Source organism: Anolis sagrei, chromosome 4 (genome assembly GCF_037176765.1).
Source record: "Anolis sagrei isolate rAnoSag1 chromosome 4, rAnoSag1.mat, whole genome shotgun sequence".
Classification (NCBI taxonomy): domain Eukaryota; kingdom Metazoa; phylum Chordata; class Lepidosauria; order Squamata; family Dactyloidae; genus Anolis; species Anolis sagrei.
The window spans coordinates 70,435,341-70,449,566 of record NC_090024.1 but is presented as its reverse complement, the minus strand read 5'-3'; the positions used below and the strand labels follow the sequence as shown (position 1 = coordinate 70,449,566).

At 37.6% G+C, this 14,226-nt stretch overlaps 2 protein-coding genes across 3 annotated transcripts in view; one reads left to right on the top strand and one right to left on the bottom strand.

Moving 5' to 3' along the window:
• The window catches only part of RTTN (rotatin), a 95,830-nt gene extending 88,408 nt beyond the window's left edge, over window positions 1-7,422 (top strand). For both annotated transcript variants that reach the window (XM_060774994.2, XM_067467477.1), the window contains exons 46-49: window positions 1,934-2,201; window positions 3,716-3,819; window positions 6,180-6,249; window positions 7,040-7,422. In XM_060774994.2, coding sequence (XP_060630977.2) covers window positions 1,934-2,201; window positions 3,716-3,819; window positions 6,180-6,249; window positions 7,040-7,122 — 525 coding nt within the window. In that variant the 3' untranslated portion in view covers window positions 7,123-7,422. The remainder of the gene's footprint in view (window positions 1-1,933; window positions 2,202-3,715; window positions 3,820-6,179; window positions 6,250-7,039) is intronic.
• DOK6 (docking protein 6) overlaps window positions 1-14,226 on the bottom strand; it is a 369,307-nt gene that overhangs the window by 76,337 nt on the left and 278,744 nt on the right. The window lies entirely within an intron of this gene.

Genomic DNA, 14,226 nt, shown 5'->3' with positions numbered 1-14,226 from the left:
TCTTGGACCTCACAGCTGCATTTGACAACGTGGACCATGACTTGCTGATTCATTGATTGGCTATGTCTGGTGTACGAGGTTTAGCCCTCAAGTGGTTCAATTCATTCCTCCGGGACCAGAGACAGAGGGTGGAGTGGTCAGGCCAAAGCTCTGAAAGCTCCTGCCTTTGCTGTGGAGTTCCCCAGGGTGCTATCCTCTCGCCCCTGTTATTTAACATCTACGCCCGACCACTTGCTGGACTGGTGCGGAGCTTTGGCATAGAGTGCTACCAGTATGCAGATGATACCCAGCTACTCTTGTATCTCGAACCTGGAACAACTGCAATTCCTGAGAACTTTAAGCTGTGTTTGGAAGCAGTGATGAGTTGGCTACGAGCAAGCAGACTAAAAGTCAATCCTGCAAAAACTGAGATACTTTGGCCCGGCCAGCCGCCAGAATTAACCCAGTCTCTGCCTGATTTCGAAGCTCTGGTTCCGTCTGCCACTGTTAAAAGCCTTGGGGTTGTGTTGGACTCATCGCTGACGATGGAGGCCCAGATCACTGCCATAAGTAAGCAGGCCTTTTTTCATCTTTGCCAGGCAAGGAAATTGGCATCCTACCTTTCGGTAGAAGCATTGGCAACAGTAATCCACGCAACAGTCACCACGAGGTTGGACTATTGCAATGCCTTATATGCTGGCCTTCCGAAGTCAAAGACCCAGAAGATTCGGATGGTCCAAAATGCGGCAGCTAGGCTGCTAGCGGGATCATCTATAAGATCTCATATTACACCGATTCTGCAACAACTGCATTGGCTACCAATAGAACTTAGGCTACCAATCTCTTACAAGATACCGATCCTGACATTTAGAGCTCAAAATAGCCAAGGACCTTTATATCTTACGGACCGCCTCATTCCTTTTCCCCATCAGTGGTCACCTCGATCCACCCAGGAAAATCTCCTCTACATACCGGGTCCTAGGGAGGCACATTTGGAAGCTACAAGGCGTAGAGCTTTTTCGATCAATGCTCCAATTCTGTGGAACTCATTGCCTCCATATATTAGAGCAATGTCGGAGTTGCGATCTTTTGCAAAGGCGCTCAAGACTTGGCTGTTTGGCTGTGCATTTAAGTAACCGGATCAAATTTTACCATAGTCACTGCTGAATGTTTTTATGTTGAATGTTTTTATGTTGAATGTTTTTATGTTGAATGTTTTTATATTGAATGTTTTTATATTGAATGTTTTATATTGTGTATAAACTGTTTTAAATTGTAAGTCGCTCGGAGCACCTTGGTGGAGAGCGACTAATTAAGAAATAAAGTGATGATGATTATGATGATGATGTACACAAAGCATATATAAAATGTCAAAAAATCAGAAGGTGTTTATGTGAATGCTTCTGCAAGACATTGTTCTCATATGGGAGTTTCTGTAGTCCCAGAATGACTTTTTATTTCATTTTTCTGTCTCTTTCCAGGTAATATCAACATAATTGTACATGCTATTCCTGATCTGTTCACTCCGTGGATTTCTAAAATAACCCCATCTATTGCACTTTAAATTTCAATTTCTTTCTCATTATACCCAAGATAAAATTTACCATTTCGAACAGGAATAGCATAACAAGTCAACACTTTTCCCCAAACTATCTATCACAATATCTTTCTTAGTCTTTCTCTGTCAGATCCCAGTAGTAAACTGGGGATTTCCTCTAGTATACCTCACTTTACCTTGACATTACTTGCCATATCCCCTTTATGTCTAGCATTTTATCATTAGGACAGTTCGCTTACCCCTCTGTTCCAGACTACTTTGCATAAACTGAATTGGCCAAAAAGTATAGGAAGACAGTCATATTACTGCATTTTTACCAGCTGACTATACTGTATAACTGAAATTGTGAGAATTGTTAATAGAACTCTACAAATATATTGTTCTTATTCTTTCCAGAATAATTTTCTGCAGAACTTTTTAGCACTGTCATTGCCAAAAGGAGGTAATAAAAGCCTTGGTGCATTGGCTGTTGCTTGGCTAAAGCTGCTTTTGAATCTGTCATTTGGAGAAGATGGACAGCAAATGATTGTGAAGCTGAATGGTGGTTTAGATCAACTTATTGAGATGGCCAAGTACAAACACCGAAGTAATCCATATATGATCCTTTTGATTTTACACAACACTTGCTTTAGCCCAGCAAACAAACCCAGAATACTAGCTAATGGTGAGTAGCGGTTGTTTTGTTTAAACTCTGATTGTGAAACAGTACTGATGCTTGATAATAATATAGGTTGCTGAAAGTCTGTTGATAGATGAGAAATTGTGTATGAACAAACTTAGGCCAAGATACTACACACTTTTGGTGCAGCTGTTTATGTTTGAGTAGTTATGCTAGATCCAGAGTTGTACAAACATCTGCATCAGATGTAACCTCCTTGAGGACCCCACTGGCCAATAGTTGACTGCCACCTCAATCTAATGTGATTGGGTTTCTTGCTCCCCCAAGAATTTTGGGAGGGAGGTTTCCAGAGCTCAAACATGCATGGCCATGGGATCTTGGGATTGAGAAGTAATTTAATAGTTGGAGCCAACATTATTTCAACACATGGGCATCCCAAATGCTGGGAAATTTGAGCATGTTCGCTTACATGCTCAAATTTATTAAAGCAGTATGATACGCTGTCTTATGTAGTATTGGTTAGTTCTTTCTTCACCAGTGCCATGGGGCTCGATGATTTTCAGTGGCAGAATGGTGGACCTAAATCTCATTTTCCATTAAAAAAATATCTGTATACTTATACACAGAACGATAAAATGGGAAGGAGTTTGGATGGACATATAGGATGGAATGGCACCTCATTAGTCATCCCTTGTAAGTCATCTGCCACAGCATAAATGCTCCTCACCACCATCACAGACCAGCGTTTTTTTGTGATCAGCAAAAATTGTTCTCTGAATAACAGATATCTCAAGAGAGCTTCTACGTGGGCCTTAGAAACCCTTCTTGGAGAACAGATAACCACAATTATGGTGACTGATTGTGATTGGAGAACAAAGCTATTAGTTTGTTCCAGTGCTCTAAAAGCCTGCCTGAATTGGTCAAAATAACAGCTAATCCAGTTTTGTTAATTGAATGGAATGGAAAAACTTTGGTTTCTCCTTAGTAGAGACTTTCTGAAAATCTCAAATAAAAAAGGGAACAAGAAAAGAGGAATTAATCTGGGAGGTCGTCTAATCTGATAAAATTTATTGGTATCTGAATTATCTGTCAAAATATCTGCTACATTCAGAAAACTAATCCAGTATTTTAACTATCTTTGTTCTGCAACTTTTCTGTCCCTGCGCTAGCACACAGAAGCTGGAAATATATTATTCGCATATAATTTGCAATACCTGGAATATTGTGGATTTATTATGTCTGATTTTTCTTTACAAGGAACCATTCTTAATGACAGAAGATATGGATAGAGATTACTTGAATTATTCTGCATATTATTTAAGCAAAATTAATGTGTGCATCCACACATGACTCTAAGTTGCCTGTTAATTTATGACAACCCTATGAATTTCATAGGTTTTTCATAGGGAAAACTTATGAAATACTCAGGGTGGTTTGTACTGTTGTAATATTTATCACAGAAGGAGACAAATTATCTGCTGGAATGCACAGGAGTAGCTGAAAATGTGATAGAATGGCCTTTTGTTCAGTACATGTGTGGTCTTTTGTCTCTCTCATAGATAAAGCTATTGCATTGCTATCTGCCTGTCTAGAAAGTGATAGCCCTGTAGCTCAGAGAATAGGAGCATCTGCACTTTGGGCTTTGCTTCACAATTACCAGAAGGTTAGTATTTTATAGACAGAATTGCTTTTCAGCTGTCATGTTTCTGCAAAAGCATTGTAGGGTTTATTTATGTATTACATTATATATCTGCATTTCCATTATTATGGTCAACATGGCTGATAAACAGAGTCCTGTGTAAATTAGGTTTAAAAAAAATCTTAAAGCAGATTTGGTTAATCTTAGTTTACTCAGCTATATTGTCTGATTTTTAATTTATTCTGAAGCAACTGAAGAAATGCCGTAGCTCCATGGTAAAACACATAATTTGCATGCAGAAAATCCAAGCTTCAATCACTACATCTCCAGCTAGGGCTAGAAATGACGCTTATGTGAAACCACTGCCTGTAAGTATTGGCAATACAGAGTTAGATCATCAAATGATCTATTTAAGGTAGCTTTCCATGTTCCTGCATTTGTAGGGTTAGAGCAACAACTGGCACAGGAGTGGGCAACTTCAATATCTCTAAATATAATTTTTCCACACCTCAGAATCACTCATGATGATGCAGAGTGCCCAAATTATCTCCTTCTGATGTTTAGAGGGTTCAGGAGTATATTATCAACCTTAACGCCCCTCAGAGCCACACTTTGTCCACCTCTGCAGTACCAAAATGGCTCTGGTCTTGGAAGGTCCCTCCACTCATTTTTTGTGGATTTCCTCTTTTCCTGCACGACAATTCATTCCATTCAGCATGGTCACCAGATCCACTGTGTAGCATCATCAGGGAAGTGGAGGAACCAATATGGGAAGGGCAATGAAGTTGAATTTTCTAAGTCTAGTTACCGGTGCCTTAATATGAATATGAATAAATGTGATCTAACTCAACACAGCTACTATCTTACAAGTCTCTTTGGTGCTGGAACACAGCAGTTATTTGTGATAATAGCCATATAGGAAGAATTTTTGTAACATCCTTGGTGTAGATAAGACACATCAAACTTGTGGCCCTCCAGATGTTTGGACCTCCAACTCCCAGAAGCCATAGCCAGCTTTTCCAATGGCCAGGAATTCAGGGAGCTGAAGTCCAAAACACCTGAAGGACTACAGGTTTGACACCACTGCTGTAGATGAATTCATTCTGTTATACTGGTTTCCACATCTGCATGATGTGGACAGCAGTATAACAGAATAAATTCATCTACACCACATCTGCATGATGTGGACACTAGAGAAAGAGTTGTTTTATGCTAGTTTCTTTCTCTTCTACTATATTAGACACCTTTATATTCCCCCTTTGTTTTGCTCCCATTCCCATCCTTAATGGTTCTTAAGAGTTCTGTGAGGTATATTACCTGCCTAATGTTCACAACCTTTTGTAATGAATCAATCCTACCTAGATTAAGCTCTCACAGAAACTGATGTAGTAGGTTCCCTGCGACATATTCTGTCACATCACACAACTTCAGCAGCTGGTTTTAAAAGCTTTATTTGCATCATCCCAACTTGCAGCAGGTCTAATTCAATGATCTCTTGCAAAGCTTTCCCTGTGTTGCGCTAAATCTGTGATAGCTGCTTCAAACTACCTCAAGTCTATACTGGGTCTGATAACCAGTATTATAGAAGTATTTTCCCTAGTCCTCATTGCCGTATTACTCTCACATTTCCTTCCTGGCAAGCAAGAATGAGCCTCAGTGGCACAATTAGGATTCATTTCATTCTTTTCATACAGAGTCTTCACCTGCACTGTATTTCATGTTTATACTCAAGTATGAGAAGATGTTGGGAGTTTTTAAAAAATACTTCTTTTTCATTGCCATTTTTTTTGTCCTTATCACAGTTAGTTAATGAAGCTTCTAATGGCATTAAGAAGGGAGCATGTTATGGTGCATCTGTTTAAAATGTCGATTCTTTTTCCGCTCCTGGCTTTTGCATTGGTGTTTGTACAATGCATAAATACATCAAATTAACACTGGTGAATGGCACCATAATAAATTATCCTGTAAGTTAGGTGATGCATGGCTTTAAAATATGCTGTTTATTGTCATGCTATAGGCAAGCTATTTTTGTGCTTGCACTGTTGTATTCAGCAAGAAATTGGGAAGCATGTCATTCACAAGGCAGCTTAATATTCAATGGAGAGCTTTCTGTTGTGCTGAGCTTTGCAAACAGCTATGTTTGGGGAAAATTGTGCTTCCTTTGATGGCTATATTTTACTGAATTATTCTCTCTTCTCCTTCCCCATAGCACTATTCACAGTGGCATGCTCACACATTACAGTCTTAAGTTTGAGAGTGCATAGCCTTATGGTCTGCTGCCAAGAAAGAAACACAAGAGGAAGGAATGAGTTTAAAAGTATCAGCATGGGGGATTAATGCAGTCATTGAATTGTTCTTTTCCCCCCTACTTTTTTGTGCTACAGGCAAAAGTGACTTTGAAGAATCCATCAATAAAACGAAGAATAGATGAAGCTTTCCTTTCAGCGAAGAGAAGTATGCTTTAATGGAGAAAGTTTAGCTTCTGTCACAAAGGAGTAACAACCATTTCTATAATTGTTTTGTGAGATAATTATTATTCAACAGTAATCAAGGAAAAAATGTTATGAAATAGGATTGTTTATTGAGAAGTCTCACTGCTTTCAATGACACTAGATAGAAATTTTACATAAGGTTGTGAGATAGTCTCTAAAAGAGACCGAGAACCAGAAACTATGGATCTACCTGGGGGTGAGAAACACATTTTCTTTATCTTAGGTAAGATGTAGAAATAGTCCCTGATAAAATTGATACTGTAGAAGAATCTATAAAACTCAAAGAAACTGTATCTTGTACTATATTTTAATAATAAACAATAGAATTGATGAGGTCACCATTAAAAGCAGGAGTCCTCAAACTAAGGCCCATGGGCCAAGGTTGGCCCACCAAGGCAATTTCCCTGGCCTGTTGGTAAGGTGGCTGGGATTTCTTTGAACTGAAGTCTAAAACACCCAGGGATACCAAAAGTTGGGAACCACTGATCTATAGAGTGGAGTGAAATTTACTCCATCGTCAGTGAGCCAGATCAGCTGATAGATAGTTTAAGTCATCTTCCAACGCTTCTGTAGAAAATTTTATTCTAGTAGGATTTGTCAATCTAAAAAGTTGACATGCCACATTTTATTCTACTCACAGAATTATATAAGGAAAAAGGAGTTCCAGTTTAATTGAATGATTTTGACTTTTTTCTATAATCAGACAGTGTTTCTGATTTATGATACATTCTTGCCTTTGCCTCCCCTTTTAGCTTTTCAGATGCAACAAGAAAGCCAGCAGGATCCCTATTACTTAAAATGTCTGGAAAACCTTGTTCAACTTCTCAGCAGTTAACCTCACTTATGTAAATGAATGCTGTGTGTTACAAAACTGGTTTCACTGAAGGCCAACAGAATCCAAATGGAAATGTAATGCCACCTTGTTGAAGTGGGATTAAATCCTTTCTTATCCTTTGCATTGCATTCCAAAGAAGGATGCCAAAGAATGTACAGTTAACATATTTGTGTCTCTGGAAACATCAGTGTTTTAATGTCATCACAAATGACATATGGGAGAACAGAAGAAAAAAATACAGACTTTTAATGATGTAAATTGTAAATATGTAAATTTGTATAAATAAAGATGTGAATTATATGTTGATTGTTTTACTCTTATTGGTAGCAGAGGGATGGGGAATCTTTGGCTGTTTGTACATTGGATTACCATCTCCTAGATGTCCCAATCAGGATGGGAAGAGATAAATTGTTGGCTGTGTAATTCAGAATAGATGATAAAAGGTTTATCTTCCCTATTGTAGTATTGCATGATCAATACTCCGCTCCCCGAATTCAAACTGTCAACCTGTTGGTCAGCCATCCTGCTGGCACAAGAGTGTAACCCATTGCACCACTGGGGGCTCCCAGTGAATTATGTAATTGGTGAAAAGAAATTGTGGTGGTTATATCACTACATGGAAGCATTGTGGAATCATTTCGTCTGTCCCATAGCAAATAAATAATTGAAGGTTTTAGTATATTTTGGGAAGGGGGAACATTATGGCATGGAAAAACCAAAGAAAGGAAACTTGGGTATTTATGTAAACTAATGCTGATTTTCTTGAGTGAAAGGGCTATGGAAGCTTTAGGATATCCTTAAAATGCAGTCTGAATAACTTAGTCTTATGTTTTGGGTTCCTTGAAAAGATGGGGATGAGGAGACAGTCACAAACTTTGCTTTCCTGATGTCTTCAGCTTATTTTTTTTTTACTGCTTTGCCACAACACATACTGTGTTATGTTTACTTGTGTTGTTTATATAGATTAAGAGAACAAGAGTAAAGTGGGACCATTTTGATGGTAGAAAACAGAGTGAGGACATATCGCTTTTCAGATGTCAGATTGCATCTCCCATCATTAGACAACACAGCTGCTGTTGAGGAATAACAGGAGTTATAATCCAGTTTTATCTGTAGGTTTCACACTTCCCACAACCCTCATATAAATGAATGTGTGCCTGGCTTGAATGTATCCAAAGTGTTCCCTTGATTCTTTCACAGTTTTCATTTCATACTTGTTTTTGTAACTTTCTAAAAGAATAGATAAATTGTAACTATGTATGTTAACTTCATTTTGCACTCACCCTCCACCATCCAACTTTAAGATGCTTTATTTGTTCTACACTGTACTCAACACAATTTACTGTTGTGTTGAGTACAATTTAGTAAACATAAAACTAAATTGTCTAAAGGGGAAGGAAAAGAAATAAAAAGGTATGGGCTGATATGGTAAAAACTGGATGAAAAGAAAAACATTGCAGGTGCACATTTTTGTCATCACAAACTGTTGAATGCTCTTCAAAGTCGCAGGGGAGACTGTCTGTCATATATAAAAGCTGTTTTTCATCATTTTGTGCTAAATTAAGAATATAAGAAGGCATGCTGAATTAAATCCTAGGCCTAGTGTTGTAACTCAGACTCATAGGTCTTGACACCTATGTAGTTCCATCAATCTTTTTACACCATATCCGACCAGTTGTCTATAGGAAGCTCGCTAGTGGTGCATAAATATAACGACAATATGAGGAAGTTAAATCTGAGGCTTATTCTTGTATTTTCTGTTTCTGTATTTTGTGGGAACCTGAGTGACAATTAGAAGTGCTTTAATTCTCATCTTAAACTATAGGGTTTACAAGAGAGTGTCTCTTTGTGTCTCTCTGTGTGTTTTATTAGTAGGGTTCCTTATTTTGGAAAGGAAATGGCAAATGCTGTCACTATTTTATTTGCATGATGGGCAACATTCTACAGGATGAGAACATTTCCATGCATAGTGGAAACAAGTGTATGTGGCTGACTAGGTGAAAACCACAGATCTGAAGATAATGTGTCTGCATCTGCCAACGAAGAAATTGCATCTGTATTTCAGAAATGGGAGCAGGCGGGTGGGTTATTTTATCCAGACAGAAACTGCATTAGTAAATGACACAACTATCAAGCATCAATTAAGTTTCATTGCCAATGTATAATTATTCCATCGTTCTGTTTGCATGTTGAGTGTTTTATGTTGGTCACATCTGTTTATACACAATTTGACCTGCTTTCTATGAAGAAATGACATTTTTCCTTGGTGCTTCTGCTATCACACATCTCTTCTGAATACAATGTTGTATATGCTCAGTTTTTCTTTGCAGTTTGGTCCTTGGCCAAAAAGAAATACATAGTGAAACAAACTGCTTTTTGACTGTGGAAATCAGCTGTACACCGAACACATAAAACAACAGGTTGAGAATCTCTTATCAATAAATGTTTTGGATATTGTTTGGATTTCAAAATACAGGAAGTCCCCAAGTAACAGACATTTAATTTATATATGGCTCATAGTTAAGAATGAAGGTGCAACAACAGGAAGTGAGATAAATCTGACCCTAGGAAGGGAAATTCACTCCTGGAAGAGTTCTCATGGGGAAAAGTTGTCTCTAATGAAGCTTTATCACCAATCCTTGTTTCCACAGCATGCCTTTTTTCAAAGTTCAGTTGCCACAGTTCATAAAGTGAGGTCAAATCTTTTGAACAGGAGTACATACAGCAAAACAACCACCACAGGGATGTTAATCCTTCCCTATGCTACTCAAAGCTAAAATGTTTGTTTGGCTGCCTGGAGTTACACTTAAATATGTACCTATTATGGCTTACATGCAAATTCAGTATAAGAACACACTGACAGAACCTATCTTGTCTGTAACTCGGGGACTGCTTGTACCTGTATTTGCATATACATCTATAATATTTTTGGAATTGACATCCAAGTCAAAACACAAAATTCATCAATGTTTTATATTCACTTTATACATTTAGCCTGAGAGTAATTTTATACACATAATTTGTAGCAATTTTGTGCATGAAGCACAGATTTAATTATCTCAGTCACCCAAGTGGACAATTTTGGAGTATTTCGGAAATTTGGATAAGGAATCATTGATTTGTTGCATATATAGGGGCAAGCTCCTGCATGATAAAACTACAGATCAGACAGATCTTATCAAATGGAAAAAAATAGACCACAGCTTTATTTGGTTACAGCTGTAAATAAGGTTGGTGCTTAGATGGTGGGGATTCAGGTATTGACTAACCTGCGTGTTGATCAATGAGACCATGGAGCTGACCAGCTGCCAAGTCCCATGAAGTTCCTGCTGGGGAGAACCCTAATACAGTCACACACTCTTAGCCTCTGATCGCTATAGTTAGAAATTGATTTCAAGACACCCAACAATAATGTTGGGTATCAAGCCACAGAGAACAGATGATAAAAGTATTTTATCAGAAAACAACTTAGTTTTCACATCCCAAACATATTTTGCTACTAATAACTAATAAAAACAGTTTAAATAATTTAAAAGTGGTAGAATCCAAATATTCTAGAAATAATGAAATATTTTATCTGTGAGGAATGTTCTTACAAATTAATTTTGTTCCGCCTCTCTCCAATTGAAAGATATTCTATAAAATCTCTTCACAGAGTAAATTTGTCGCTGCCTTAGCCCCAGGTTTCTCAACATTAACATCTATTACTGCTAATGAGTTAGCAAATGAAGACCAGGGTAGGTCTATTAATATCTTATTCTGGGAACCGACATTACAGGTAGATATCCGTATTAAAGGAAACCACATACTTACATATCAAGATTTCAGAACATGAGATTACATTTCAGAACATGAGATTTTGCCTCATTTTTCCATTCTCTTGTATTAAACAATTAATACATAGCCTAACAATTAGAAAAATAATTTGGTATTTTGGAAAATTATATAAACCTGACATCTTGTTGATGAAGTCAAACTCAAATAAATTAATCACTAAAGCTTATTTAAACCTCTCTGAGTTCAAATATACTCTTTTATATTCCACTTTTAGGAGCAAATGGAGAAAAAATATTTTAAGATTTAATCTTAGAGTGAGTCAATCAGATCTGGTTATGGCTATTTAATACAATCCTTTCTATTCTAATTATGAAAGTACTAAAGAAAATTCATTGAAAATGGTGTGTCAGTGGTTGTTCTTGTGTGCCTTCAAGTTGTTTTCAACTGGGGGATTTATGGAGAAGAGAATGATACTTGTTGCAGAAAAAAAGCATTTAATTTTTAAAATTAAGAAATATTGAAAAGGAAGATCACTGTAATTTTTTATATTTTATTCCTGTAATTTTTGACTGATTTATCATATGTTCATGGGGTCAGCATAAGTCAACAGGCAATTTGAAGGCACATGGATGTTTTTAAACTACCTTGCATATTTTGGGAAAATGTATTTGGAAGATTGATTATTATAGCATTATTAAGATCTATTCTTTAATATGTATTTTACTTATTCACTGAATGTTGATAGGAAATTGAAAACCAATGTAATTAAAAAAATAACAAGAAGCTTTTTAAAAATAGCATAGAGGACAGGACTGAACCAGTGGCCAGAGGTTCAACAGGAATCTCTCAGCAACATCTTCTCAATTTGTCCCTCTGAGAAGAAGTAGAACCATTATAAAAGAGTGTCAAATATCCTATCCACTACCAATAGCATTGAAAGCCTTTGAGATGTTCAGCAGTACCAATACTCCATTGCTAGTTTCTGAATGCCACCCACAAAGGCAATGAAATTTCTGTTCTATAAACAGAAATGAATCCAATTTGAAATTAACCTAGATCTGGGTTCCTCAAACTTTTAAAGCAGAGGGCCAGTTCACGGTCCTTCCGATTGCTGGGAAGAAGGCGGACTATTGTTTGAAAAAGACATGAACGAATCCCTGTGCACACTGCACATATCTTATTTGTGCAGCAAAAAAACCATGAAAAAACAATACAATACTTAAAATGCAGAACAATTTTAACCAACATGAACTTACCAGTTATTTTAGTAGGAAGTGTGGGCCTGCTTTTGGCTGATGAGAAAGTCAAGTTAATTAGGATTGTTGTTGTTCTGTGTTCTTCAAGTCATTTCAGATGCAGGCAAACCTAAGTCTAAAGTTTAGGGTGGGGTCAGGTAAATGACCTTGATTTGGGGACTCCTGATCTAGATTATCTGTTTTATTCATGAACTTTTGAGAGACCACCAGACCCTGTAGTACCTTCCCAAGAAATGGATATTAGTGATTTTTTTCACATAGTACGGAGCTAAAACCAGTTACTACTATTTATCTATGATCTTGACTTTGAGAGCAAAAGTGAGCTGAGCTAAAACAATTTCCAAAAATCTCACAGTGTTGGTGCCTCTTGGGTTAAATAAGATCTTTTTTCTACACAAAGCATTGGCAAGATGTAACTTTGTAGGGATGTGCTTAATGTCTTTCACTTAACAGAAAGGTGTATCTTCTGTCAAACTGATTTTATTGCAATCTCTTCCATGTAGTGAAAACTTATAAGTCAATCTCGAACAATGAATAGGCCTCACACCTGTTCAGCATATCTTCCTCTAATCTTTGCAATTTTAATCAGAATTTGAAAAGAGAAATTAAAAGCAACAATAGCTATCTGATTTAAGAATGATAAAATATAAATGATCAGATAAGTGAACAAAGTTTGTGGAGTTTTTAAGGCTTTGTAAGTTATAGCCAATTCCTCACGTTGCTTCTGCCTCTGGCTCATTCTGTACCAGTTTGCTCATCTCTTTAAATCAAAATAACTATTGTTTTGTGCTGCAAGACTTTAATTTATGTTGGCAAAGAACTTTTCAGATCTTGGATAATACATCTGCTGTAGGAAATAATGTTCCTCTTTATAGCCAATGCATTTTCCTACCATCCTGCTTAGAAAAAACAGTCATAGTTGCAAATATCAAATGATACATCTTACAAACCAGTTTTAGGTTAACTATGGGTGCATGCAGATTCAATGTAAGTTGACAGCAGTTTATCTGCCATGGCTACCAAATCTTGGAAGTTGTAGTTTGGGAGATACTCTATGCCAGAAGAGGCTAAAACCACTCCCGTGATTCCATAACATTGAGTTATGGCAACTTGAATTGGCATTAATTCTACAGTGCACATTCATCCTTGCATGCTATCTTTTGAGTATTACCATCAACATGGTTATCACAGAAGAAACTAGAGACATGTCTAAAGATTCTCAAACAATCTTGTGGGATTTTACTTTTACTAACAAAGTAATTATCTTTTAAACATCTTGAAATATGTCTAATTTCTTCTGTGAGTTGCATTTTCTTCTTTTGCCAACATGGTTAAACAACTTTTTATCTTTCTCTTTCTTACTATTTCCAGTTCACAAATGGAACATATAGGCAGAGGATGCCTGATTTGGCCAACTCCATCTGGTGCCATTGATTTAAGAGAAAAATTGAAATGTTTTATAATGAACTCCCTTGTCATTACATTTTGTCTGGTAGTGCTCCTTATTTTGTCTGTTGGTAGTTTCTCATGGTATTTTGTCAGTTATGTCAAACTGAAATGAATAACAATGAATCTTTTTCTTTTCAATCAAATGCAATAGATTAATGACTAAAACCTACTCTTTAAGCCATGTTGTCCCTAACATCTACATGAAGCCGCTGGGTGAGATCATCCGGAGTTTCGGGGTGCGGTGTCACCTGTACGCAGATGACGTCCAACTCTGTCACTCCTTCCCACCCTCTACTAAGGAGGCCGTCGAAGTCCTGAACCGGTGCCTGGCCGCTGTAATGGTCTGGATGAGGGCGAACAAACTGAAATTAAATCCAGACAAGACAGAGGTACTCCTGGTCAGTCGTAAGGCCGAACAGGGTATAGGGTTACAGCCTGTGCTGGACGGGGTCGCACTCCCCTTGAAGGCGCAGGTTCGCAGCTTGGGTGTGACCCTGGACTCATCGCTGAGCCTGGAGCCTCAGGTTTCAGCGGTGACCAGGGGAGCATTTGCACAGCTTAGGCTCGTGCGCCAGCTGCGCCCGTATCTTGGGAAGTCTGACTTGGCCACGGTGGTACACGC